The 27,996-nt window shown below is 42.0% G+C and overlaps 1 protein-coding gene across 3 annotated transcripts in view; it reads right to left on the bottom strand.

The window, feature by feature from the left end:
- Positions 1-27,996, bottom strand: part of DNMBP (dynamin binding protein) — a 91,398-nt gene that overhangs the window by 22,962 nt on the left and 40,440 nt on the right. For 2 of the 3 annotated variants that reach the window (XM_070432535.1, XM_070432536.1), the window contains exon 5: positions 1,294-1,487. In XM_070432535.1, coding sequence (XP_070288636.1) covers positions 1,294-1,487 — 194 coding nt within the window. Of the gene's footprint in view, positions 1-1,293; positions 1,488-21,264; positions 22,661-27,996 lie in introns of those variants that run through there. The other variant, XM_070432537.1, reaches the window with a different exon arrangement.

The raw sequence follows: 27,996 nt of genomic DNA, 5'->3' as shown, positions 1-27,996 counted from the left end.
TCTCTCTCTCAAATCAATAAAAACATACTTTTAAAAAACTGTTGAAGGTCATTTTCACTCACTCTCACAAAGTTTCCAGAACAGAAACATCCAACATTAGCTTTAGTGTTACCCTTAGTCCCTGATTCAACTGTTCTCCCCATCTTCCTCCCCCACTACCATAGTAAAATGACTGTGGAAACAATTTGGTCTAGAATTATACTGGGATTCACAGTCCCACCTGGTACCCAAAGCCTGATGGCACTGCCTACTTCCTTTAGAACAGTGGTTCTCAACCATCTGGCCCTTTAAATACAGTTCCTCATGTTGTGGTGACCCCCAACCATAAAGTTATTTTCGTTGCTACTTCATAACTGTAATGTTGCTACTGTTATGAATCGTAATGTAAATATCTGATATGCAGGATGGTCTTAGGCGACCCCTGTGAAAGGGTCGTTCGACTGCCAAAGGGGTCGCGACCCACAGGTTGAGAACCACTGCTATAGAAGTTCTTGGAGGTGACTGCTCCAGGAAGACAAACTCAAACTCAGACCAGCCCTAACCGGTTTGGCTTAGCGGATAGAGCGTCGGCCTGTGGGCTCAGGGGTCCCAGGTTCGATTCCGGTCAAGGGCATGTACCTTGGTTGTGGGCACATCCCCAGTGGGAAGTGTGCAGGAGGCAGCTGATCGATGTTTCTCTCTCATCGATGTTTCTAACTCTCTATCCCTCTCCCTTTCTCTCTGTAAAAACTCAATAAAATATAAGAAAAATAAATAAATAAAATAAAATAAAACAAATCTAATTAAAAAAAAAAACCCAGTCCAGGTGGTCAAGTAACAAGGACTATAAATCCCCAGAAACTGTGAACCTCTTTTTCTGTCTCCAGCATCTAGAAAAGTACCTAACATAATATGCACATGACAGTTAGAGAGTTTCCTGAATAAACCTTGTACAGTCAAATCAGGTGCTAGAGCCAGGAACCCAATCATCTCCAGACTTCATTATATTATTATACAACCTTTCCAGGAAAGTGACAATCCAGAATCCCTGGTACTGTTTCAGGAGCCAAATAAACAGAAATGTCCTGGGTGTTATTGCAGTAAGTCCGATTAGTTAACAGTGGACTTGAAAAGTGACAGGATACTGATGGCTTAAGTTGACCCATGTATGTTGGGACCCTTGAATTAAGAGTAGCAGCCACAGCCTTTACTTCCAACCCAATAAATCTCTGTGGTGAAAGCTCCCGTATTCTGATACTTTAGGCTTGGAGAACCCTATTCAAGATAAAGCTAACTTACTCCCACAGTTCCCACCTGTGCCTGCTGCAGGGGTACCATGATCCGCTCAATACACATTTCCAGATCCCGAACGTAGTCTCGTTCCGTCTGATGAAGTTCTTCTATCACCTTGGCTCTCTTCTCCAGCATCCTCTGCTCTGGGTTTTCAGTGGACACAGACCCAGAAGCGGCCACCGGAGATGAAGACTGGGAGGAGAGGAGCGTCATTTCTAGAAGGGAAAAGAGAACTGGTCAGCATCTCTCTGTGTGCTAAAGCAGGACTCTTCAACAACTTCATTAGAAACGAACACAGTCCTTGAGAATCAAAGGCCTCACAGTTGTCAACAATCAGGACATCTGATCCCACACGTCAGTTCTGATCATGAACAGATGAAGAGCTTAGGAGGCCATTCCTGCAGAGAGAACTTCTCCCATCTGGGTGATACCATTTTTAGAATCTGTCCTAAAAAAAAGAGTAGCTGGCGCATTTTATGAGGACAAATCAGTGTCCACAACTTCCTTGGCAAAGAGGTTGAAAGAGCTGCTGTTCACATGAAGAACTGCTTTCATTTAATTAGGTATAAAATCCACCCCATGATCCCAGCAGCAGAAGTACCCAGCTGGAGGTTAAAAACATTGATATGCACATTAAAAACAATGTTATGTGGAACATAATAATGCCAAATAAGGGCAAGACAAGAATTAGGCAGAAATGATTCGTCTGAGATCAGGGTGACTGCAGGACCCACTATATTCCAGTCATGTGATGATGGATTAACATTAACATATGATGAAATATGCAAAAATTACTTAGATTCTCCTTATCAAAATATTCTCGCAAGCAGGTTTTGTTACTTCAAGTGTCCTAGAAGATACAAATGTACTGTAAACATGAAGTTCTTTAATGGTATTTTTAATTAAATGAATCTTTTTTTTAAAATTTTTTTTTATACTGATCAGACACAGTGGAAGGAAGGGAGAAAGAGAAACATCAGATTGTTGTTCCATTTATGTATGCACTGATTGCTTCTCATGTGCCCTGACTGGGAATTGAATCCACAACCTTGGCTCATCAGGACGATCTCTAACCAATCGAGCTACACGGCTAGGGCTTAAATGAATCTTTATAGACCCACACTGCATGATCTAAAAATGAAAACAAATATGATCTTGTAGCTTTTTCATTTACCTGTTACTTAGATACGCATGATGAGAATTATTTATATGAGAGGACATTTGTTCATTAAAATGAACATTAAATACTAAAATAAACAATTTAAAAATTTCCACAGTGAAGCAATCTCTGCTGTGTATTTCAAATTCCTTTAGATCAACTTAAAACAACTACAGATGTGGTAAGTAAATATATTAGTCTCAGTATAATTACAAAAAAATTTTTCCCCAGCCTTAAGTTACAAAATACAAGTGTTTAAACTACTTATGAAAACTAGGCTTTCACAACAGATTTTAGTCTCCAAAATTCTTTCCCTCTGCCTCTTCTCTAAGAATTTAGAAATTCCTATGTTGAAAAAGTGCAGCCCAGATTCTGGTTTCTAAAAACCATGCTCCATTCAAAGGAACCAGAGTTCTATGGAGAAATGGCTAAGCCCAGGGCTGGGGCAGGGAAGGTATAAATGAGCCTGAAACATCTGATGGTAGAAAGTAAGGAAGTGCTCAGGAAAACAAGGGGTGCATGTCCAAAGGGGCTCCCACTGTGAGGAAAGACAAAGAAGGCCTGAGGGATTGTTCACAATCAAGACAACTTAAAGAGATGACAAACAGATGTAATGTGTGATTCCAAACTGGATCCTGCCTTGGGTGGGGGGAAATTGCTACAAAGGACATTATAGGTCAATTGTTGAAATTGTAATATAAACTATAGATTACAGTTTATTAAATCAATTCAAAATGTCCTGAAATGGCAAATCTATGTGGTCACGTATAAGAATATCCATGTTCACACAAAATAAACACTGAAGCTATTAGTAAGGGACATGATATACTGGTATGCAACCTACTCTCAAATAGTTCAGTGAAAAAAAACAGTGTGTGTGTGTGTGTGTGTGTCCACACATGGAGAGAAAATGAAAACAAAAACATGGCAAAATGTTAAACACTGGTGGATTTGAATAAAGAATATATATATTTGAATAAAGAATATACAGGTTCTTTGTACTGTTCTTTGCAATTTTCTGTAAATCTGATATTATTCAAAATAAAGATTAGAAAGATAAAATACTTTTCTTGAACTTATATTTGGTAGAATGACAAAATTTAAAACATGTCTTATTTCACCAGAGTGCTAAACTATAGTTCTAAATTAATTGTAGTGTATATAAAATTTATCTTCAGCCCAGTGGTGTTGCTCAGTGGTTGAGCATTGATCTATGAATGAGAAAGTCACAGTTAAGTTTCCAGCCAGGGCAGATGCCAGGGTTGTGGGCTCAATCCCCGGGCGAGGGGGGGGGGGGGGGGCGGGGGGGGGGGGAACATGCAGGAGGCAGGTGATCAATGATTCTCTCTCATCATTGATGTTTCTATCTTTCTCTTTCCCTTCCTCTCTGAAATCAATAAAAAATATATATATTTCTAAAAATTTATTTTCAATAGGCTTGTTTTAATTTTTTTTTTTTTTTGGCAATTTTAAAGCAATAGAATCTCAGTCCCAAATATCTATATATATAAAAGGCTAATATGCAAAGTGTCCCCTCAGGAGTTCGATCGCTCGCTATGACGTGCGCTGATCACCAGGGGGTGGCATGGAACGAAGGAAGGCCCTGACTGGCAGCCGGAAGGCCCCAATTGGCCCTGATCGCTGGCCAGGCCTAGGGACTCTACCCATGCATGAATTTTGTGCACTGGGCCTCTAGTAGTTTCATAAGTGGCAAGTTGAGAAGAGAAAATCATTTTTGTTTATATAATTTTTCTGAGATATAATGACATAAAACATTGTGTTCATTTCAGGTGTACAACATAATGATTCAGTATTTGTAAAAGAAACTCGTATTTATACAGGATTGGAAAGGAAGAACATTTATTGAATTCCTACCATGTGCCATGCGCTTTACACATTATGTTGCTGAACTCATTTAATATTCACACCAATACTCTGAAGTAGTATCAGTACTCCCATTTAATAGATAAGAAAACCTCGGCTTTGAGAAGCTGACCTACTTGTCCCAGGTTATGTAGTGAGTAAGCAGTCTGGAATTTGAATCTAAATATATTTAAATCCAAATGCTATGAACTTAATTCTGCACCATTTTGCCTACCTAGCCTGGTACCTCAACTAGAAAAGGCCAGGAACTTATTTGCTTCAAATCTGAAAAAATCCCTGGGAACTATTATCTCCCAGAAATCAAAGTTCTACAAATCAGAGTAGTTGAAAGCATGAAACACCAGCAAGTACTCATCAGTCAGAAGCCAACAACTTACATGGAGACTCAACCAGATTTTTATTTGTATCAAAAGAAAGAAAAAGAAATGTTAACACTTCTTTTAAACTACCCGCATGTCTTTATTTGCAGGTGAATTTATAAACTCTTGTACAGCTTTTAAAAAACAAAACCAGACACACTTTAGCGTGATTAAAACCCCCTGTGGGATGTTTTTTGTTAAATTGCAGTTTCCCGGGCACCACTCGTGAGATTCTGATTTAGCAAATCTGGGTGGGACCCAGGTATCTGCAATTTTAACAAAATCCTAGATGTTTCTGAAGACGCAGAAGACCTGCAGGCTCCTCACAGGCTAATTAATTCTTAAAGATTAAGTCAAACTAAAAATATCTGGCTTGAAAAGACTCCAAATTTAAAAGACTGTTTTCCCATTATTCCAACTATATCCTAAGAAAAAAGCTGAAAGTACAATTTTAGTATCCAGGACAACCAAGTGCGAGAGGGCAGCCCACCCTCAGCCAACTGCGGTGGAGACAGGAGGCTTTGAATCTTGCACTTCCTCACTCTTCAGCAGGGGAGGCCCTGGGGAACCCCTTTTTTTACCTCGGGGCCACAGTTTCCTCCTCTGTAAGGTGAGGATAATAGTACCCGCTTTGGGAACGGAACAAGGTAATAACTCAACACCAAATTAGCCCTTTCCCCACGATGGGCCAGAGAACACCGACTGCACAGCGTTAAGGTAAAACGCACCAAGTGGAAACGCTCTGTTCAGAACCATAAACTTCACTTTTCTTTAAGAACAATGAAACCTGGGGTCGAGGAAGCACTGGAGGAAGCTGTGGCCCAGCATCAGCCAATCAATAAAACGTGCAGTCCAGTGCCCCTTTCCTCCTGGGGTGGCCTTGCCGGTAAGGGCTGGGTGGACCGCACAAATTTACTTGTGGTGATAGAACAATTGGTGATGGTTTCTGTCTTTTGTTCCCCTTTCCAGCCCCCTGTGCACTCCCTCCCAGTCCCAACTCCACTCCTTCTCAAGACACCCCACCTTCTCAGGTTAGTCCTTTGTCACCAGGCTCATTCCTCAGTGTTAGGAAGGGATTGGTTATCCCACAGCTCTCCCAACTGCACTAGAGTTAAAGAGAAAAGCTACTCACTTCTCTCCCTGCTCTGAAAGTTGGCTCTGTCTTTGATAAAGAAAATCTTGGAATCCCCAGCCTGCTTGCAACCTGCACTTGAGCGAGAAGGAGGCTGACTATTCTACCTTCTTTTGTGTGGACTCCAGCAACCCCGGGAGGTACCTGCAGCGCCCAAAGTCTGACTCCGTGATGGGGTGCGGGTACGGATGCATCAACGTGTCAGCAGGCAGGCAAAGAATCTTCCCAGAGCTGTGGAATGCTCCTAGAGCCCCTAAATCCTCCAGCCTTTCCCATATTTACATATGAATTGCCCCAAGCCCCCCAGGCTATCAGAGCAGGGCCATTTCCAAAGGATGGAGCTGGAATTCTCTGCTAACTGGACTGAGAAGCAGAAGAGGGGCCTTGCCTTTGCTCAGGCTCAGCACCTTTTCCCTTCCAGCTCTCCTTTCCGCGTGCTAAACAGTCACTATTCCCCTTCAGGAGCTGTTAACCCAAGAGTATTCTCTCTTACTTTTCCTTCCCCGGCTAAGCGTGGCTGTGTGGGGTGCTCTCTTTAGGGAAGACTTCTGAAGGCCCATCTATCTCTTAGGATGCATAGGAGGCAAAGCTGGAAAGCGGGCAGCAGTTGTCTACTCGGTCTGCACTAGGACCTCCCTGCAGCCCCTCTCCAGGCCAGGCTTAGCCTCACTCAGCCAAGGGAACCGGACCCCCTACTTTAGGAACCTTATCCTAAAGCCATCAGAATGCAGATCTCTCCTCTGGCTGGTCCCAGGGCAGCAGGAAGAGCACAGAGTAATTCACAGGGACTTACAGCTCACACTTAGATTTTAAAAGAAACCGAGGGAAAATGTTGCAGAACAATATGCCATTTTTGGAGACAGATACAGAAAGAGAGAGAAAGAGAACGGAAAAGAAAGAAAGAAAAAAAAGAAAACCCCCTACATATTTCTATATAGATAGGGGTGGGCAAAGGTAGGTTTACAGTTGTAATACAAGCAGATAATACAATAATTAATAAAAGTAATAATACAAGAATAAACTCTGTTTCACATATTCACAACTGTAAACCTATGTTTGTCCACCCCACACATATGATAGGATATGTAAGTGTACAGAAAAAGGTCTGGAAGGACAACACTCCAAACTCATCAGCTTGCCTCAGGGAGGGAGCTGGTTGAAGGACCAATGGGGACTTGAGCTGAATCAGTACTTTTTGATCTCACAAGAATTTATCACTGCATTGCCAGTGATTTAAAACAAACTGCCCCTAATTAAGATCCATTTCTATTGGTGAAATTCTAAGCAATCCGAAAGAGGATAGCTCTTGGTGAAGAGCCTTTCCCACTGCTTCTAACACTGCACCATCAACCTGTGAGGCTTTCCTCGGGGGTGAGCCCCTGTGTTGTTGCTTCCTTCCATCCTTCCAGCTTTAAATTTTAGTTTAAAAAAATATATTTATATGGCACCTACCATGTACCAAGCACTGTTCTAAGCACTTTACAAATATTAGTTTATTTAATTCTCACAACAACCCTACTAATGAACCCATTTTACTGATGAGGGATGAAGAGAAATTCAGTAACTGGACCAGTAAGTGGAAGACTGGGATTTGAGCCCATGCTGGGCTCCCGACCAATAGCTATTCTGCCTCCAGGCAAATCATGGGAGTTGTGACCTGGACTTCTACTTGTTTGTGGGTGTGGGTGGCCACCTGGTAGCTAATGATAAAACAGGACAATTCCAAAGCACAACTTGACCTCCGGAGAGCTACAGTTCTCCCACCATTAAGACTGTGAACAATTATGTATTTAAACATACATGCATGTGTTCATATGACTGTAGCTATAAAACCCCACTCAGTGTAATGTAAATAAGCCCTTAGCATAACTGAATCTGTGTAAGTGCCATCACTGTAAATATTTAATAGTATCCCAGATAATTTATGGCAGAAATGATGTGAAATGAAGGGAAAGGCCTTTTTTGTATCATGTCCTTTGATAGGTCTCTCTTACTTCCCCACTGAGCATATTACTCAGGGACAGGAGAGCCCCCTTCAGGAAAGCTCAGCTCCTCCTTGGGAACCGTGAGGAACCCAGCACCCAAAGGGATTGGGCAGGAAGTAAAAACCTTTAGCACTGTCTCCACTTCTTAAAAGAGAAAAGGTAAGCTTTCTAACTGAGGAGTCTACTTTTAGGAATTGATTCTATGTAAATAATTGGATACGTGTACAAAGATGTACATATAGGAATGTTCTTCGTTGTATTAAAAAATGTAGAAACAACCTAAACAGAAACAGCCAAAATTTCTCCCCAAAAGGTCCTGGTTAAATAAATTATGGCATATCTGTGTAATGGAATATGATAATGACCACTGAGATACAGGTTTTTATTTATTAATATGGAACACTGTGTGTTATTAATTAAAAAGCAGTTACCCACAGACAATAGGGAAGGCTTGGGGGGAGGGGAGTGGGAGAGGGCAATGGAGTGAGGGGAAGGGACATATGCAATACTTTCAACAATGAAGATTTTTTTTTAAAAGCTGATTACAAAGCAGTTTATGAAAAAAATGCAATTTTGTTAAAAAGGGGAAAATGCAAATAATTGAAAATGAAAAAGTCTTAAAGGTGATAGAAATTCTGATATTTTTTCTTTCTTTTGACTTACTGCATTTTCTAGTTTTTCTACAGTGAATATGTAATATTGACATAACACAGAATAAAGTAAAAACAGAACATTTGCTGTAAATGACAATGCTCTACTACTAACAGCTCACAATTACCCTGTTAATCCATTTCAAATTCTGTCTTCACTTTTTAATAATCTGAGGTTTCATTCCTGAGCTAATCCCTTTACAACGCTGAAGAGAATGAGTAATAAAATGCTGTTGAAATGACAATTTGCTAGTCTTATGAGAAAAGCCAAACACAACTGCCTGCTTAACAATCTGTCTAGCAAACTCTGAGAGGAAGCAAACTTGTAAATTTGCTCCTCTGCTCCCCGAACCCACCTGCAGGAATCATAAATCCTGGTTTTCCCTATTACCACATCCCTCCAGCCAGCCCAGCCAGCCCACCCAGCCCCCACCACCTCTTCTCCTTTTAGCACCTACACAGCTTCCATAGGAGAAAGTTTGCTCAAGGTAAAACTTTCTGCACTGTGGTCCCTGGTGCTCCCACCTGGCTCACAAACACTTTTCCAGGATCACCAAACTTCAGGTCCCGAATCTCAGCAGCAACTGACAAACTGTCCCTTGGTTTCCGTTCATTATCCGCCCTGCCTCTTTTGGCAAGTAGCCTGGAGTATAATCCCTGCTGGGAGGGCCTCCACCTCGGGAAACCTACCTCAGAGCCTCTAGTTTCCCTCTTCCTCTTCCAGGCGCAGGCCAGAGAGCAAACACGAGTCAAGAGTCTGCAACTTCGTACGCTGCCAGGATAGCGAGTTTAAAACTAGGATCAATTGAAACACCATTTTGGACCCTCACCAAATACACATAAATCCCAGAGAGGTGTGCTGTTGGTGTGCTTAAAGCTGTGAGGTTATTATTATTTCATCTTTTTTTTTTTAAGTGAACTACAGTATAGGTATTTTTTTTTATGTTTTCTTTTTCAGAAAGAGAAAGGGAGAGGGAGAGAGATAGAAACATCAATGATGAGAGAGAATCTGATCTTGATCGGTTGCATCCTACAAATCCCCTCCTAGGGATCAAGCCCACCACCCGGGCATGTGCCCTGACTGGGAATTGAACAGTGAACGCCTGGTTCATAAGGTCCACACTCAACCACTGAGCCACACCGGCTAGGTTTATTTCATCTTTAGACAGCAGAAGTGAAATTATCGAGAGGGCAAAGACACTTTTTATAAAATAATTAAAAATAAATTATCACTGCTTAAAAACCAAAATGTGATTATTATCAACCAATAAAATGCTTTTTTTCTACACACACACACACACACACACACACCTAAAACTATATTGAACAAGTCTCTTGAGGAAAGCTATTATTATTATTATTCTCATTTTACAAATGAGGAAACGGGCACAAAACAGTAAAATAACTTGCCCGAGACCACACAGCTAATAGCTGCATATTAAAAACCAGCCAGTGCTTTCCATCAAATGCCAAGTCCTATTCTAGGTTACATGTCTTCTGCATGTTTGCATGACCATTCCCAGCATTGTATTTTCATATTTAATAATAATACTACAGTGATGTTTCGAAATGTGCTTGTCTCTATGGCCCTCTGGCTACTTTTCTAGCCTACTCTATAAAACCAGGCTTTCTTCAGCTTCTATTAGGTGGTTTACTTTTATTACTTCCATTTGCCCTCATAATACTGTATGTATCTTTTCTAACTGTGCACCAAAATAATCAATTTGATTTGAATTATAATCCTGTTCCAAGTTTTAATTACAAAAATGTATAAATACTGAAGAGAGAGCTACCAACAGATGGGGCAGAGATCTACAATGTGGAAATGCCTTCCAAGCTTTCTTCAGTTTCAGGCAAGTCATGCTATCTGTTCGGTGTTCAAGAACAGCAAATCGAGTGGCATTAAACTAGATGGCTTTAAAGTTATTTCCATTTGGCTTAATGAATCTGTGTGAACAAGTAAGACATAAATTCATAAAACAGAAGAATAATACACAACAACAGTATGGTGATTACCAGAGAGAAAGGGGGTAGGGCGAGATAGAAAAGAGGATAGGGGGGATAAATGGTGATGGAAGGAGACTTGACTTTTTATTAAACAATGTGGCCCCAGCAAATTCAATTTAAAAAAAATAATATAAAATGGAATGATCTTTAAGCATTAAGTGTTTTGCATATATTTACTTAAAAGGGTAAACCCAGTCTCTCAACATAAGGATTATTTCCAAGTGTAATCCAATATTTTTATGGTAAAATCTTATTAAACCTAGGATATAGGTCAGTACTATCTTATTTTCTAGCTGAAACATGGAAAAAAATAAAATCTCCGTACAAGAGAACATAAGTTGGGTTTTCCCCGGGAGCTGTCATACATGCTGTACAGGTTTAAATGAGCTCTAGCATCCTAACAGTCACTCTACTCCCCTACATCTCCCTGGCTTCCATTTCTCAGGATATGCGGTGTGTGGAGCTGCTTCTCGATCGATCGTGAGAGGGCAGCAGGGATCTAGAACTGGGATCCAGCCCAGCTTCCCCTCCTGTCTCTGTGGTACACAACCTTTGTGGGCCCTTGTTTCCACGTGTGTGTATAATAAAGGGGCTGGACCTCTTTGTTCACTTCCAGGCTCTGAAATCTTACGTGACTTCCCACTCTGGTACGTCACATACTCCTCTCAACTTGGTATCACCACACTAGCCTCTAACTAGTTCCACAGGAGTGTCACTAGCATGTGAGTGAGGCCTCTTTGGACTCATCTAGGCAGTTAGTCACTTCCTTTCAGTGAGCCCAGAGGACTGGGCACTTGCTGCTATTATGGAACCTAGCACACAGTGTACTTTAAATACTGTTTCCTTATTATTTCTTGGACGTGACGAGCCCAGGTTGTCTCTGCGCCTTTCTGTTCACTTACCGTCCTGTAAGGCCACTAGCCGAAGTCCCTGGATGACTCTGTTCTCTAAACTTCAGTTCTCAAGGAACAATGCAAAATGATATTACTATTTATCTTTTGAAGTACATGGTGTCTGCTCCAAAACAAAATACTGCATTTGACAACAAGTATTCATTGAGCACCTACTACATGCCAAGCACCGTGTAAGGGTCTGGAGCTTAGACTATGGACTTTTCTGCATACCGGATGTGCATCTAATCTACAGTACTTAGCGCAGCAACTGGCACTTAGGTGACAGCTATTATTAAAACTTAGAGTGCCCCGAGCATGGCTGTGATGAAAAACACTACCCAAAGATTTTTTTAAAGTCATTAAATACCCTAACTTTTGTTTGCCTTAGCTACATGGCTGCCACAACCCATTAGGGTTTAGAACCTACAGCACTGGAGTAAATCAGGTTTCAGTGTTCCTCTCAGGGGAGCAGGGAATGGGGGAAGGGGAGGGCTGGAGAGCAGAGGAAACGGAATTCCCTACCTTCAAATCACTGGGGAGGGAACTAGAGGAATTCTACAGTACACTGGTTTTTCTTCTAAGTATTGCTATGAGGTCAGCAGTAAGTGGAAGCATCTCCATATTTCAATAGATGCTAAGATGCACATTTTTTCACATTCTAACATCTCTGAAAGCAAGATGTGTTTTCCAAATAGCAATTTAATAAAAGTATTCTAGTTTAATGAGAAGCCCTCTTTCTTTTTAATGATACATAAATCATTCCATGTCTTACAATAGGTAGTGCTTTAGATTTAATGAAATGCAATAGATTTCATCTGTCTGCCCCCTCCCAGTTTATGATTAGAAGAAAGGGGTTTCTTGATACCGTGGAATAAGGTCGGCTGTGCAGCCATGGACACAAATGAGCACCTTGCCATTAGAAATGCCTGTATCGGCACTGTCACACCCTTGTGACTCGACAGCCTGATGTTTATGCATAGTGCGGGCACTTCTGGTTTCTCAGGAAATGTCAAACTGATACAGGTCGTGGCTTCAGGGTGGGTGTGTCAAGGTCCTGAGCTGCCACCCTGACGTCCCACTGAACACTAAGCCTGCCTTGGCACTGCAAGTTCGCCGCTTGGACTCACCCCTCCTCCCTCTACACCTGCTAACATCCTCAGGTCCACATGAAAGAAGATGCCCTACAAGATCGCCTCTTCCTATCCTACCTCCATTTCTTGCCTGTCTTGAATATCTCTTGCTTTTAGTGAGACCTGGATTCCTCCCAGGCCAATATTCCTTTAGTATTGATGAAACATAACATAAAAATAATTTAAGTAATGGCTTGTAGAGAAAACAAGCAACCTAGCTTCTTGAGACTACAACTCGTGACCCCAATAGGCAAAGTCTTTGAGTTGGATGGAGCCTGCCAGATTGGATCATTCTAACCTCAGAAGAGGAGTGCCTTATTATCTCTAAAGCTTCAATTATTTCCCAACTCTTGAAGATATATGGCCCTACAATATATTTCCTTTTGCTTCCACATATTTACTCTTTCCCTCTCTTTCGCCTCCTACCCCACCCATCTATCTTCAAATAAGGACTGACACCCTGATTTAAAAAAGTAAGCACATAAGGCTTCCGGCCAAGATGGCGAAGTAGATAAACACTGTGCTCACCTCCCCCTATGACTACATCACAATTACAACCAGATTATGGAACAATCACCCTTAAAAACCATAGAAAGACTAGCCAAACAGAACTCCTATAACTAAGGATATGAAGAAGCCACATCGAGACTGGTAGGAGGGGTAGAGACACAAATGAACTGGCCCTACACTCACAAGTGGCTGTTGAGAATTGGGAGGGATATCTTGGCTGTGCAAGTCCCCACTGAAGAAATAGGTCCCAGCCCCATACTAGGCTGAGGCATCAGTGGCTGTGAAAATCAGCAGGGACTTGGTCCTGGCGAGATGAAGGGCTGCTGTAGACCCATCCTCCTAAAGGTCCTGAGCACAGACTCACTCACAAACACTTGCCCTAAGCTCCAGTGAAGGGACAGCACAGATTGCAGGCACAGGCAGGCACCCAGCCTGAGTCTCTTAGCCTGATAACACCACTCTCACCCCACCCTGGTGATTCCCTGCCCCACCCAATCCATGTGGAGCCTCTTTCAAAGGCCAACCTACTCAAGAAGTCAGCCTGGGCCAGTGCTTTGAGCTTTCCTGAAATCTCTCCAAGGCTCACAAAGCCAAAACAAGCAACAACTGGCTGTAACTCCTGCTAAGTGGCCCCCAGTCCAGCCTAGGGGAAGCAGCCTCAGTTCACAGCATAACCACCCCTAGATGCCTCCAAGCCCAGCACAGGCAGCTACCGACCAAAGATCACTTTGTAGCTCCTACCATAATCAATGCCCCGGCCAGACACAGGCAGTGGCTGACCTTGGCCTGCACCAGAAACCTCCCCCCAAGAGGTCCCAGAATGAACACACCCACTGGCCAGCTCCAGACCACACCAGGAACACCACCTGATTAGTACCACAAATGACACACCCAAAGGGTGAACTCAGCAAGCACCTGAGGCCTGCTAAAACAAATAGTGTTCTGTGGGGTGATCCCTTACAGAACAGTTTGTCTGCTAAAGTCACAGCCAGTCCTCACAGCCAGTCAGCTTGAGGGTCAAGCTCACCACTGAGGTGCCAACAGAATATAAAGGCTCAATGACAGCAGGAGGACACACACAAACCACACAAGGGACACCTCTGAAACACCCAGCTCACGTGAACAGGAAGATTGGGCCACTGGGCTCCACCGGACACCTACTATATGAGGCTACTCTGACAAGACTGACATAGCTGGTCTACGTAATACATAAAACCAATAGAGAGGCAGCCAAAATGAGGAAACAAAGAAACATCCCAAGTGAAAGAACAGAACAAAACTCCGAAAGAAGTATGTAAAATGGAGGAAAGCAGTTTATCAGGTGCAGAGTTCAAAAAGTTGGTTATAAGGATGCTCAATTAAGTTAGGGAGAAAATAGACTATCTACATGAGAATTTCAACAAAGAGAGGAAACATTAAAAAGAAGATAGAGCCCAGCAGGTGTCAACCTATGAGCCAGGAGAGCACAGTTAGATTCCCGGCCAGGGCATATGCCCAGGTTGCGGGCTCAATCCCCAGTGTGGGGCATGTAGGAGGCAGCCAATCAATGATTCTCTCTCATTGATGTTTCTATCTCTCTCTCCCTCTCCCTTCCTCTCTGAAAACAATAAAAATATTTTTTAAAAGGAGATAGAAAACATTTAAAAAAAAAGTCAGAAATGAAGAATACAATAACGGAAATGCACAATACATTAGATGAAATCAATAGCAGACTACAGGAAGCAGAGGCTTGCATCAGTGATTTGGAAGACAAGGTAGAGAAAAACACCCAATTGGAACAGCAAAAGGAAAAAAGAATTTTAAAAACTGAGGATAGTTTAAGGGACCTCAGGGACAATGTCAAGCATAACAACATTCGCATCATACAGGTACCTCAAGAAGAAGAGCAAGGTGAAAAAGGTGGAGGAAGAGGAAGAAGAGGAGGAAGAGAAAGAGAAGAAGAAAGGAGAGATAAAAATATGACTAAGAAAATATCCAAAGAAAAAAATTCTTATTGACAAAGGCAAATACATAATAAAAGCAGTGGATCAACCAACACTAAACTTAGTACAAAGGGTAAAAGGCAAAAGTAGGATCATCATGTGTAATTACAACAGCAAATTAAGGGATACACACAAACACACAAAAGAAGTAAAGAAACAATGACAAAAACATAAAGATGGAGAGGGAGAGTTAAGGGACCATCAACTTAAAACAGACTGTTATAAACATAGCTTGGTATATATGAAGCCCATGGTAACCACAAACCAAAACTATATAAGACATATACAAAAAATAAAATGAAAGGAATCCAAACACAACACAGCACAAAAGAGAGTCAACAACATACAAGAGAGCAAGAAAATAAGAAAGGAACAGAGAACTACAAAAATAATAGAAAATAATTAATAAAATGGCAATAACTACATACCTATCAATAATTACTTTAAATTTAAATGGATCAAGAGCTCCAGTCAAGACAAATGGACATATATATAACGGAATATTACTCGGCCATAAAAAAGAATGAAGTCTTACCATTTTAACAACATGGATGGACCTAGAGGGTACTATGCTAAGTGAAATAAGTCAGAGAAAGACAAATACCATATGATTTCACTTACATATGGAATCTAAAGAACAATATAACTGAGCAAACAAACCAGAAACAGATTCATAGATACAGAGAACATTTTGATGGTTGCCAGATGGTAGGAGGTTGGGGGGCTGGGTGAAAAAGGTAAAGGGATTAAGAAGTACAAACTGGCAGTTACAAAACAGTTATGAGGCTATAAAGTACAGCCTAGGAAATACAGTTGATAATATTGTAATAACTATACATGGTGTTGGGTGGGTACAAGACTTACTGGGGGAATCACTTTGTAAGTTATATAAATGTCTAACCACTATGCTATACAGCTGAAACTAGTACAATATTGAATGTCAACTATAATTGAAAAACAACAAAAACATTTAATTAAAAAAGAGTAAACACATGAAAACTTTGTTCAACTCTGTGTTCCCCTCAGCTATCGTTAAATCTCTTTGATTCTTTTTGTGAAAAGGTCTTAAAAGATTGGTCTTCAAGCCCTCCCTCTATGACCTTATCCCCCATCCTTTGCAATTAATTCTGTATCATCACTATTTCAGTAATATTGTCTTTTTAGTCAATTAATAACCTCCTCAACAAATCCAATGGTGTTACCTTTGATTTTTCCATGGCATTTGAAAGTGTTGGCCATTCTCTCTTACTTTCAGTTCTGTTTTTCTCCTGACACCCTCAAATAATATTGCTCTCTTACTGGCCTCCCTCCTCCACCTGCCCCCAAGCAGTAGGTAACTCCTAGGCTCAGTTCTTAGACCCACGCTCTCTCCCTAGTCGTTCCTCTCCTCGGAGAAGTCATCTATTCAGTTTCAGTGACTACTTTTAAGAGGATGACTCACCATGTGCAGGTCCAGCTCTGACTTATTCCTCAGGCTCCCTCCTGGTTTCTAAGATTTCAATACTTTAGTTCTTCACCCAACTGTGTTTTTCTTTGTCATCACAACTCTGTACCTGTGCTTAAATAGTTTCCCTAACCAGGAATGGTCTCCCTGTTTCTCTCTGCCTTTTTCAACCCCCATTACTTCTTTAAGCTTTAGCTCAAGTTCAAACATCTTCCTAAAGTCTTTTCCAATAACTCAGGTAAAACTGAGCTCTGCCCCCTTCTAATTGCCCATAGCAGTTACTGTCTATGTTATATACTTGTGTACTTTATTTAATTATTCATATGTTTCCCTTTTGTCTCTAATTATCTGTAAATGCCTATGTGTATGTGTATGTGTACTACAAATTCTAAACACAAACACTCATTGATGTTTCTATCTCTCTCTCCCTCTCCCTTCCTCTCTGAAAACAATAAAAATATTTTTTAAAAGGAGATAGAAACATTAAAAAAAAAAGTCAGAAATGAGACTTTTTTACTTGTTTAACCTCCTCAACAAATCCAATGGTGTTACCTTTGATTTTTCCATGGCATTTGAAAGTGTTGGCCATTCTCTCTTACTTTCAGTTCTGTTTTTCTCCTGACACCCTCAAATAATATTGCTCTCTTACTGGCAATATTATTTGCCTCCTCTTCCTCTTCCTCCTCCTTTTTCACCTTGCTCTTCTGCTTGAGGTACCTGTATGATGCGAATGTTGTTATGCTTGACATTGTCCCTGAAGTCCCTTAAACTATCCTCAGTTTTTAAAATTCTTTTTTCCTTTTGCTGTTCCAATTGGGTGTTTTTCTCTACCTTGTCTTCCAAATCACTGATGCAAGCCTCTGCTTCCTGTAGTCTGCTATTGATTTCATCTAATGTATTGTGCATTTCCGTTATTGTATTCTTCATTTCTGACTTTTTTTTTTTAATGTTTTCTATCTCCTTTTAAAAAATATTTTTATTGTTTTCAGAGAGGAAGGGAGAGGGAGAGAGAGCTCTTTAGTTTCAACTTAGCTTTTAGGGGTTAATCACATTTTGAAAGGGTCTTTATGAAGCCTCCAGTATTTCATTGTGGACTGAACAGAAAGCATCTCTCCTCAGGAAAGACTTCCAGAACAGGGCTCTTTGTGGAGCGGGGAGGGAGTTAGGTATCCTTTTTAGGATATCCCCAGTGCTTGGTACAGTGCTAAGTATAATAACAAGTTAATGAATGCCTATTGAACTGAATTCAGAGGGGATGTGGGATCAATGTGCAGGTCTGATGGTGGTGGTGATGATGATGATGATGATTGCTAGTTCATGTTTATTTAGCATGTACTATGTGCAAGATTTTATTGCACTACTATTCCAATTACTTGTTTTTCTATAAACTCACTTAAGTTTCATAATACTATCATGTAGGTATATTATCTGGTTTTATTGATGAAGAAACTGCAGCACAGGAAGATGAAATAATTTAAACAGGTATAGGATGGTCCTAAACACCTAAGACATTTAGTGTCCCAAGTCTTTGCCTTCTAAACACGAGTAGTCCCCTGCACCCTGCCATTGTGAAAACCAAAAGATACCTTCACCCACTTCAAAATGCCAGGGCTGGTCTGGGCTAGACAAATGCCAGCCCCCTTCCCCCCTTCCCTCCCCCCCCCCACAAACACACACACACACACACACACACACACCCAGGAGCCTACTACATACCAACTGGCACCATCAGTAGTCCCCGTAGCTATGACTTAAACTAGATGACCCCATCCCAGACTTCACGACTGCCGTTGGACCAGGCATGTGTACCTAATCAATGAGTGGTTAATTATTATGGTGAGGCCTAACTAAGAAATTCAAGCTGAGTCAATTACACTAGCTCTCCTAGGAATTTGAATAAAGAACTATCAAGCAGATCAGATAGGAAGAGAAGCAGAAACTGCAAGAATGCCCCAACAGAGTGTTGGGACAACTATGGTTATGTGTAATCTAAAGTGAAATGGGAGTGGAAAATATGAGACTACGGGGAAAGGGAACTCAGCAGAAAGCAGTCACAGCTGGAGGCCAGAGAAGCCTGGCAGATGTTCACAACTGTCTGGGGCTGGGAAGACAGAGTTTGAAATTCGAGTAAACACTTCAAATTTTCCACCAAGACCTCAGAAGAGCTGCACCGTTGAGTACGCATCACTGCCCAGGGCCAGGGGTCACACCCTAGGACTAAGGACAAAACCCTAACAGACATGCACTAACAGTGTCAAAATGGAGGCCTCCAGGGAAGAATGAACTGAACTGATAGGACAGGTGAAGGGAAAGACAAATCCTGGTAGAACAGACCTGGTCTCTAGCCCAGAGTCAGGCTGGGGTCAGCCACAAAACAGCTCTTTGTTTCTCAGGTGGAGTAAGGGGGAGAGTGAGAGAGGAGGAAGGGATAGGCACTCCACTTGGGTAATTATACCTGCAAACAGGGTTGGAGGGCAGGTGCCCAGTGGGGGCTCACTGAGGCACTTGGGAGGGGACCATGCAAGGACAGGGGCAACTTGTAAGTGGAAAGGAAGGTGGGTCATGAAAGACAAAGAAGTCATAATTTATGAGTACCTGCTATGTTCCAAACTATGATTAAGAGTTTTATTCAGATGATCTCATCATGAGACAGTATTATTTCTTCATTTTACAAATAAAGAATCCAAAACTCAGAGAGGTTCAGTAGTTCCCATCTAAAGTTACACTATTAGGAAATGGTAGAGCTAGGATTTGAACACCAGGTCGACAACAGACTCCAACACTGGCTTCCTCTCCGTAATGACGTGTTGTGACTGTGTAAGGTCACGCAGGGCAATGGCGCATGCGCTGTAAGACCACTAGCAGAGAGTGATAGCGAGCACACAGATTCTGGTAAAAAACAAGAGTCTGTTGCAGGTTAAAGAAGATAAAGGTATAAAAAGGGGTGTCGCCCTATCTGGTTTGACTCAGTGTCAGCCTGCGGAATGAAGGGTCCCAGGTTCGATTCCGGTCAAGGGCAAATGCCTGGGTTGCAGGCTCAATCCCCAGTAGGGGGTGTGCAGGAGGCAGCTGATCAATGATTCTCTCTCATCATTGATGTTTCTATTTCTCCCTCTCCTTTCCTCTCTGAAATCAATATAGTTAAATATTGTGTCAAGTGAGCTAAATATGAACATACTATCAAAAGTTAAGTCCTCAAATAAAAAGAGAGAAAATTGCAAAAATAGAAATAATCGAGGTGGAACTGAGCTGGTTTCGGAGAGATCATAGGCCACTTTGCAACACTCGAGAGGAGGGCTTGACTCCTAAGTCAAACAGTAAACACACTTTGATTACAGTTAGGAGGCTTAATACAATAAGGAACTAAAGATGGGAAACAAAGTTCATCTAAGAAACAGCTGTGGAGGAAGGGAATAGGAAAGACACAGAAACCAACACCAGGAATCATAGAATCAGACTTTCCTTTGAGCTGGAAGTAATTTGAAAGTCTTCCAATCCCTATCATTTCAGAGCAAAAATGCACCTAAAAAAAATGGCTAAATACCTGGCCTCCCAACTAAAGCCAGGTTTGGTTTCACTTTTATCTGTATAAATAAAGACAGAGAGCCTGCTTTGTCCACAATGGTGCCCTGGAAATTCAAGTTAAGTCAAGCCTATATTAGGAGACCATGGGATAAACCACTGGCAGTTCGAGGGACCTAGCTTTTCAGTCTTCGATGGCCCCTACCACCAGTCTAACCATCGAGCCTATTCTGCAGGAAACTTAGAAGAGAAACTTTCCACTGAGGAGAAAGGTATGAGATGGATTTCTCAGATGGTTCAGTTTCTGACTCTAACCCTTATCCCCTGGTCATTACCAGGACTACCCCAAATTGGCCAGAAAGTCTGCTTAGCATGAGGGTAACATACATCATCAAAGTAAAGGTCTATCAGGGAGTCCAGTAATTGCAAAACCAACAACAGCAAAAATAAATAAATAAAAATTAACATAGTTCATTTCAGAGAACTGGAAGAAAGAAGACAAACTGGCAAGAAAGAAATAACCTCTACATAATAAGACTCTTAATGTCCCCATTTTACAGATACCTTCGTTTAAGGCTCAGGGAGATGAAATGATTTGAATACCTAACTTGTACAAAGCAAAGAAGAATATAAACAATCTTCTGAATTCCACAGGAGTCTTAGTGCTCATCATTCCTTTAAGATTCCTGAATGTCAAGGAGCAAATAATCTATAAAACAAAGTTAAGTCTTCTTTCCCACCAATGTCTAAAGAAGTGTAGAGATTCAGAGAAAGAACGTCACAAAAGTAAATTTGTGCTTGGTGCCTATTAATGCATTTGCCATCCCCATGAGACAAAAACCGTAAAGTAAGGATGGAAAGATATTCGGGGTTAGAGATGAACTGACAAACCCAGTAGAGTAAAGGAAGTTCCTATGCGAGCACTGTCTGATTTAAAGCCATGTCACACGTCTATAGCACTACACAAATTCTTGCTCTAAAGGGGAGGGTGGGGGTAAGGGAGAGAGATCCACCAAAAAACTTGTATGCATGCATATAAGCCTAACCACTGACACAGACACCAGGAGGGTGAGGGCATGAGTGGGGGGTGAGGGGTGGGGTGGGGCACTGAGGGGATAAGGACACATATGCAATACCTTAATCAATAAAGAGAGAAAAATAATAATAAAAGTGCTTCCCAAAGGAATTAAATCTCTAAGGTTGCTCCCACTCAAGATACACTTAATAAGAACTCTGGAAGCCCAGGTTCCTTAAGCACATAAGTGTCCTTGTTATAACCACCCCTTTTCATCTATTTTCATGCTTTATATACTTCTAAGAAGACTGCGTTCTTACCTTGGGTTCTCTTCCTGTTTTGCACAAATTCTGAGCGTCTCAGGGTGCTGGGTGCTGTGCGACGGAAGCAACTATTCCTTTTCCAAGTTTCTGGGCCATTTAAATTTCTCTCTTCCTCTAAGTGCTGGGTATTATTCTCTAATGGGGAGCCCTGAGGAACGCCACAGTGATGTTCTCCCTGGCTTCCCCTAGTCTGCGGATTCCACAGCATATCCGGGGTGATCCTTCTGCTCACAAGTGCCATCATTCCCGGTCTGTCAATGCCATTATACTCCAAATTCTTCATCTGATGCAGGGGCTCTGTTCCCCTGTAATTCCGAAGTTCATACTCACAGTTTTCAAATAAAGAATCATCGACTTTATTTTCTGTCTCAGAATTACTCTGATCCAGGGCATGAGTCTTTGCTTTGGGGTAGATTTTATCATTTTGATAAACATTCCTGTCCCCTTCATAGTATTTGACAAATTCCTTACCTTCATTGACACCACTCAAATCCACAGACTGAGCATTAGTATAATTCCCAGCAACATGATATAAATCGTTGAGGTCACTGTAATAAATATCAGTTTCTTTACAATCCTCAAGATTATAATTAAAATTCCTGTGGTCCTTATACCAGTTTTGAGATTGACCAAAATTCCCCAAAGAGTCCTCCAAACCCCTGTAGCCAGTCCATTGGTCAGTTTCTTTAGAGTCCTGGGGCCTGTCATTCAGATTCTTACAATGTACGTAGCCGTTTGTCTCTCCATATCCCCCGGCTTTCCAGGTTACGTCTGGGCTTCCAGTTCCAGGGCTCGGGTTTCCATAATCTACATTTTCTGATTTCCAATAACCATCACAGCCTCGAGCTCCACTTGTGTGGTGCATATAGTCCTTTCCACTTCCTTTTGCTTCCTCGTAGTCCATATAGCTTGCTTCACTCTGCTCAAAATCCCAGTATCCACAATGCCTTTTTCTGTAGGGCCGATTCCGCCTGGTGGTCTGGTACCTGGAATCCAAGTCATCTTCTCTGTAACCCCCATCCAGCACTGTGAGGTCCCTTTTCTGTAGACTCCTGCAATCTTCGTACTCCCAGCTGGAGCCCCAGTGCCCTTTCTTCTCCGTTTCTCTTTCTTTCCTAACCTCATGGGTTTCACACATGTTCAGTGCGCTTAAAGACACAAGTTTCACTTCTCTCTTCCATGGGCCTGGGTTGGGCTGAAACGTGGACAGGTAGTTTAGCCTAAGGCTGTAGCTGTCCTTCTCAAAATGTCTCCCAAAGCTGTAGAGTCACTCTTCTTGCTGCTCCAGTTGGAGCACGGAGACATGTGGAGTTATTTCAACCTCGGGATCCAATCGGTGAGCGGCTATATCTTTCCCCACGGAGAGCAGGGGATAATTAGTAACTAGCGTTCATGTGATTGGAGTTGGCAGCCTTGTTTGGTGTTTCCCTCAAGCTGGTCAAACTGGCTCGGCTACTTTATGAACTAGAAGCATTCTCCTGCTCCAAAGGTTTTGCAGAAAAAGCAGTGGGAAAGAGAAACAGCCCCCTTTAAGAGCCCCAGGTAAGGTCACATATCAGTCTCATCTGCCTCTTTAATCCTTTAGTAATCAACCAGGGGTATGAATACATGCTTTCATGCGCAGCTCAAATTGGACCTCAACCTCTGCCCTCCCAGTTCAGCTATCTAATCCTGGGACATCTGAAACTCTGGGATTCCCTTCCCTTTAACTAGAGGCAGAACCCTTCCCCCTTTGAGAGCTCTGTTTTATGGGATTCAAGTTACCACCAAGCAGTTAGTTTACACTCAAATCACAAGCTGTTGAAGCGCCTGCCTGCCAACACACTGGACATCCCACTGAAGGAGAACAAGCACTCCCTTTCACTCGGATCTGTGGTTTGGGTAATTTTATAGTGTGACACTCTTAGCCAGAAGAAGACAGTTATGTATGCTCACACTTTCCTTGATACTTGTCATACCAGAGAAGCATCAAAAGCACACATTTCCCAAATCTCTTTTCCAACTAATTCATACAACATATTTACGACCCGGATGGAGAATGAGACTAGAAGTCAGAAAGTGGGGTACAAAAATACCTATTTGACTTTCATCAACATTAGAGAGATACCTCATATGTGTGAGGCAGTGCGGAAGAGAAAGGGATGGCCTAGGTAGTCCATGCCTCTTAGAATGCAGGAGCAACACACCATAAATGTGATAAGTGCTGTAATAAACACCAACGGCAAAGGCAACAAAGCAAAGTCCCGGATGGGCCAACTGGAGGGTGTTCATGGAAGTGGTGGCCTTTGAACAGTGCCTTCTATCATAAGCAGGATTTCCATAGACTTTCTACATACGGAGAACCAGGAAATGGGAAACAGTTTGAAGGCCGTATGTGGAAAAAGTAATAGGAGATAAGGACGGAGGGGTAGGCTACGATAGATCCCAAGGGACCTGAATGCCATCTGTTTCATTCCGTGGATAATGAAGAGTCATGGAAGCTTTCTGAGTAGGAGAGTAACATGCTAAGAGACAGCCGTCGTTACTAAGATTATTCTTTTAGCTATCCGGTCATGTCTAGGAATGATTTCCTTGAACTTTTACCTAATCCCTATTTGTAAAATAATATAAAGCATGCTGAGGAGACCAGGGTTATATGCCCTGTCAATAATTAGATGTTCACCCTTGGGTAACCCATTCATTCTCTCTGGGACTCAATCACCGATCTATAAAATGAGCAGTGGCATCAATGATGCTCCTCATTCCTTCAGTTTTAAAAATCTATGGTTCATGTTCCTCACAACTTCCTTGTACTTTCCTCAAATACGTACTGTCCTATTAGTCACGCCTTTTGGATTCTCTACTAACAGTTACTGAATGAACCTGCAGATTGTCAAATCTTCTGATTTTCTTTCAAAGTCTTTTTGTTCATTTGTTCTGTTCCTTTACACCTTTCAAACCAACAGCAGTAGCAGCAACAGCTTCCATGCTGTGAGTGCATATTATGTGCTAAGGTCAGGGCTGCAGCTTGGAAGTTGAAATGAATTTTCTTTGACCTTCTCCACCCTGCATAAAGGGTCTCATATTATCCTTATTTTACCTCAGCTAAAGAATCTTTGGGAGTTTAAATAACCTGCCCAAGATCATAAAATCTAACACAATGTAGGGCCACAATTTGAATCCAGATCTATTTGACTTCATGGCCCTAGCCTAGACCAACCATGTCAAACTCAAAGGATAACACGGGCCAAATAAACGAGGCATGTGGCTGGCCTGTGGGCCGCAAGTTTGACATGCTTGCCCTAGACCAGTGGTCGGCAAACTGTGGCTGGCGAGCCACATGCGGCTCTTTGGCCCCTTGAGTATGGCTCTTCCACAAAATACCACGTGCGGGCACACACATACAGTGCGATTGAAACTTCGTGGCCCAAAATGCGCAGAAGTCGGTATTTTGTGGAAGAGCCACACTCAAGGGGCCAAAGAGCCGCATGTGGCTCGCGAGCCGCAGTTTGCCGACCACTGCCCTAGACTATCTCAAAATATAGTAAAACCTTAATTTTCCGTAAGACAAGTAAACAAATAAACTCTATCATGGGCCATTATTTCTGAGGCAAGCTTGCCACACCCCTGCCTCTCTTTATTCCTCATCACCCAACCACAAGGAGCACCTAGAGCAGTGATGGCGAACCTTCTGAGCTCGGTGTGTCAGCATTTTGAAAAACCCTAACTTAAGTCTGGTGCCGTGTCACATATAGAAATTTTTTTATCTTTGCAACCATAGTAAAACAAAGACTTATATTTTTGATATTTATTTTATATATTTAAATGCCATTTAACAAAGAAAAATCAACCAAAAAAATGAGTTCGAGTGTCACCTCTGACACGCGTGTCATAGGTTCGCCATCACTGACCTAGACCTACACAGTAACAAAGACTCATCATCTAAAACCTATTGCCTAACCCCAATAAAGATTTTTATTTGGTTCACCAAACCAATAGGATGGCAACATCATTTGAGAGGACAGCTTTTGCCATGAGTTATACAGAGTAAGAGTATAAGCTCAATTTCTGCTAATAATCAACTTGTGGCTACGTTTCACTTCTCTGGCTATCAGTTTTCTTACACGTGAAATGAGAAAGCTAACAGTTTCTCTGCCATTTTAGATCTAAAATTCTATGGTCTTACTTATTTCTGGATATAGAGTACAAGTAACGATTAATTTTTCCCTGTTATGGAAAACAAAGTTCCCTTTAGCAATTTAGTATCTTTGATAAAGCTAGCATGATAAGAAACACACCTAGTAAATCAACAATGAGAAGAGATAAAAAGAGAGGATAAATTATAGGTAAGGAAGGACGGTAGTTATAAAATGACCAAGCAGAAGAAATTACATGAAGCTAAAAGAAATGATCTTTGGTTAAGTGGAGAGTGAATAGCTGGTTACAATACAGAATACCGCCCCCGCCCCCTTTCCTTTTCTAAATCCTGTTCCCAGAGTCACATAAAGATGTAAATTGCTCAGCTTTACCACCACATTACTAAAACCCAGAACTAATCAAAAGCTGTGGATGCACTGCTATTTTCATGTGACAAATCTTGTGTGCAAAGCAATGTGGCCTGAGAGAAAGGAGAGAATAACTTTTCCACTTTCCTCAATCCCTGTACTACTGGTGACATTCAACCTTGTAGACCGTCAGCTCTTCGTTGACACCCCCCACCCTTTTCAAAAGCCCCAAAGCGGCACTCCACCCTGATGTTTGTTGTTTGTTACTTGAGGGTAGGTGGGATGCGACTCCCAGAGTGGACAGAATCCCTGCAGTAAATAGTGCTAGAAGCAGCAGGATTTAGAGGGAGAAAGGAGGGAGGAAGGAGAGGAAAGGTTAAGGAAGAAAAGGGAGGTGATAGTAAACCAGCAAGGACAGGTCATTCCCTAAATTCTTGTTAATGTCTCTGTAACTGCCTGTGGGGGTTTAAAGCTAGTCACCCCAAGATGTGCTTCGGTGGTGTGTGGATTCTTTTGAGCTAAAGTCAACTGTAGCTGAGGGCTCAGGAAAAACTTCCACATCAGAGGTAACCTCTTTTGACTCCAGAGAAGGACAAATTTCTATTCACTTAACAACTGTTCTTATCATTCTCCTCTTATCATTCTTCGTTGACCCTCTGAAGCCCTTAAGGGACCTTACCCCATCCCTAGCTCACAATGTACCCATGTTCCCTTTCTGTCTCTGACTCTCTCATGGATGTGGGGTTCCCATACACACAGGGTGGGGTGAAAGTAGGTTTACAGTTGTGAGCATTAAATTTGGTTATTTTCTCTTGCTAATCTGTCACATATCTATTTGATCATTAGGCCAGAGGAAAGAACCCTGAGGGCAGTTTCTCCTCCCTCACTCCCATGACCTTCCTCCAATCTGATGATCCATCCTCCTCACTTTCTAAGACTGTGATTCCTAGAGGTCTTGCTATTTTCCAGAGAATGCAAGTATCTCTCACCTTACCTGGGCTACTTTACAGCCAGGGGGCACCTAAGTACTGGATGTGTTCTGCGAAATACATCCTCGGGTGATTCTGTCCTTGTGTAAACATCATACAGTGCACTGACACAAAGCTCGATGGTACAGCTACTGCTGTAATTGTATGCACCATAGTTTTATATATGACTGGCGGCCCAGTAGGTTTGTTTATACCAGCAAAGCCCTGACAGTGGGCTATTCTTTTTGTAATGCAAGTGCCTGACTTAAGCTTTGATTGCTGAGGCATCCACTCCAAAGACAGCCATCTAGAATAAACACAGGGACAGCCACAGAGGAGATCGAGACTCAGGCCACCTCTCCCACTGAGACCCCTTTGTTTGAGAGATCTTGGTTGATTTGATAACTGACACTTTGGTCCACTTGTTTTCTCTTCCTGCAATTTAAATTCTCACCAATAAACAGTGAGCCTGCAGAGCCCTAAGTGCCCTCCCTGCCCCCTGCACCCCCCCCCCCCATAAAAGCAGATCCCTAGGCCAACTTTCTCTCTCGCCTCCACCTCTGTGTGCTCACTGGTATGCACCCAGGGCATGTACCCTGATCAGAAATCAAACCACTGACCTCTTGGTTCATGGGTTGATGCTCAACCACTGAGCAACACCAGCCAGCCTCTATACTTTTTTTTTTTTTTAGTAATCTTACTAAAAGTCATGGTTTTAAATAATGTCTATGTGCTGTCAACATTTATGTCTATGTGCTGTCAAAATTTATTTGTCCCAAATTTATGTCTCTAGCCCTAACCTCTCCCCTGAACTCTGGGCCTATATATCAAACTGTCTAATCAATACTTCTACCTGGATGTCTTATGAGCAACCCAATATAATCAAAACTGAGCTGTCCCACCTCCTCCACCAACCAATATCTCCTGCAGTTCTTGATATTAATTGAGAAATTACTGGAAACTCCAATCCTTCTAGTTGATCATCCTCAGGGTCATTATTATATACAGTATGTGTATGTATATATATATCCCCTATATAATAAAACGCTAATATGCAAATAGACCAAACGGGGGAACAACCAGAACAACCAAACAACCGGTCGCTATGACGTGTGCTGACCACCAAGGGGTGTGCATGGAATATGGCGGTCGTCAGCTGCTGTAAGATGATGAAGCAGGTGAGCAGGGGCGCCAGACCAAGGCAGAGCGCCGGTCACTGTCATCAGGGAGAGCCTCTGGTAGTTACTGAAAATTCTTTGCTCCCGTGCATGCGGTCC

This window comes from Myotis yumanensis, unplaced genomic scaffold (genome assembly GCF_028538775.1).
Source record: "Myotis yumanensis isolate MYYU_CA2020_CCGP unplaced genomic scaffold, mMyoYum1.0.hap1 SCAF_13, whole genome shotgun sequence".
Lineage (NCBI taxonomy): Eukaryota > Metazoa > Chordata > Mammalia > Chiroptera > Vespertilionidae > Myotis > Myotis yumanensis.
The sequence above is the reverse complement of the archived record's forward strand: the minus strand, read 5'-3'. Positions and strand labels throughout refer to the sequence as shown.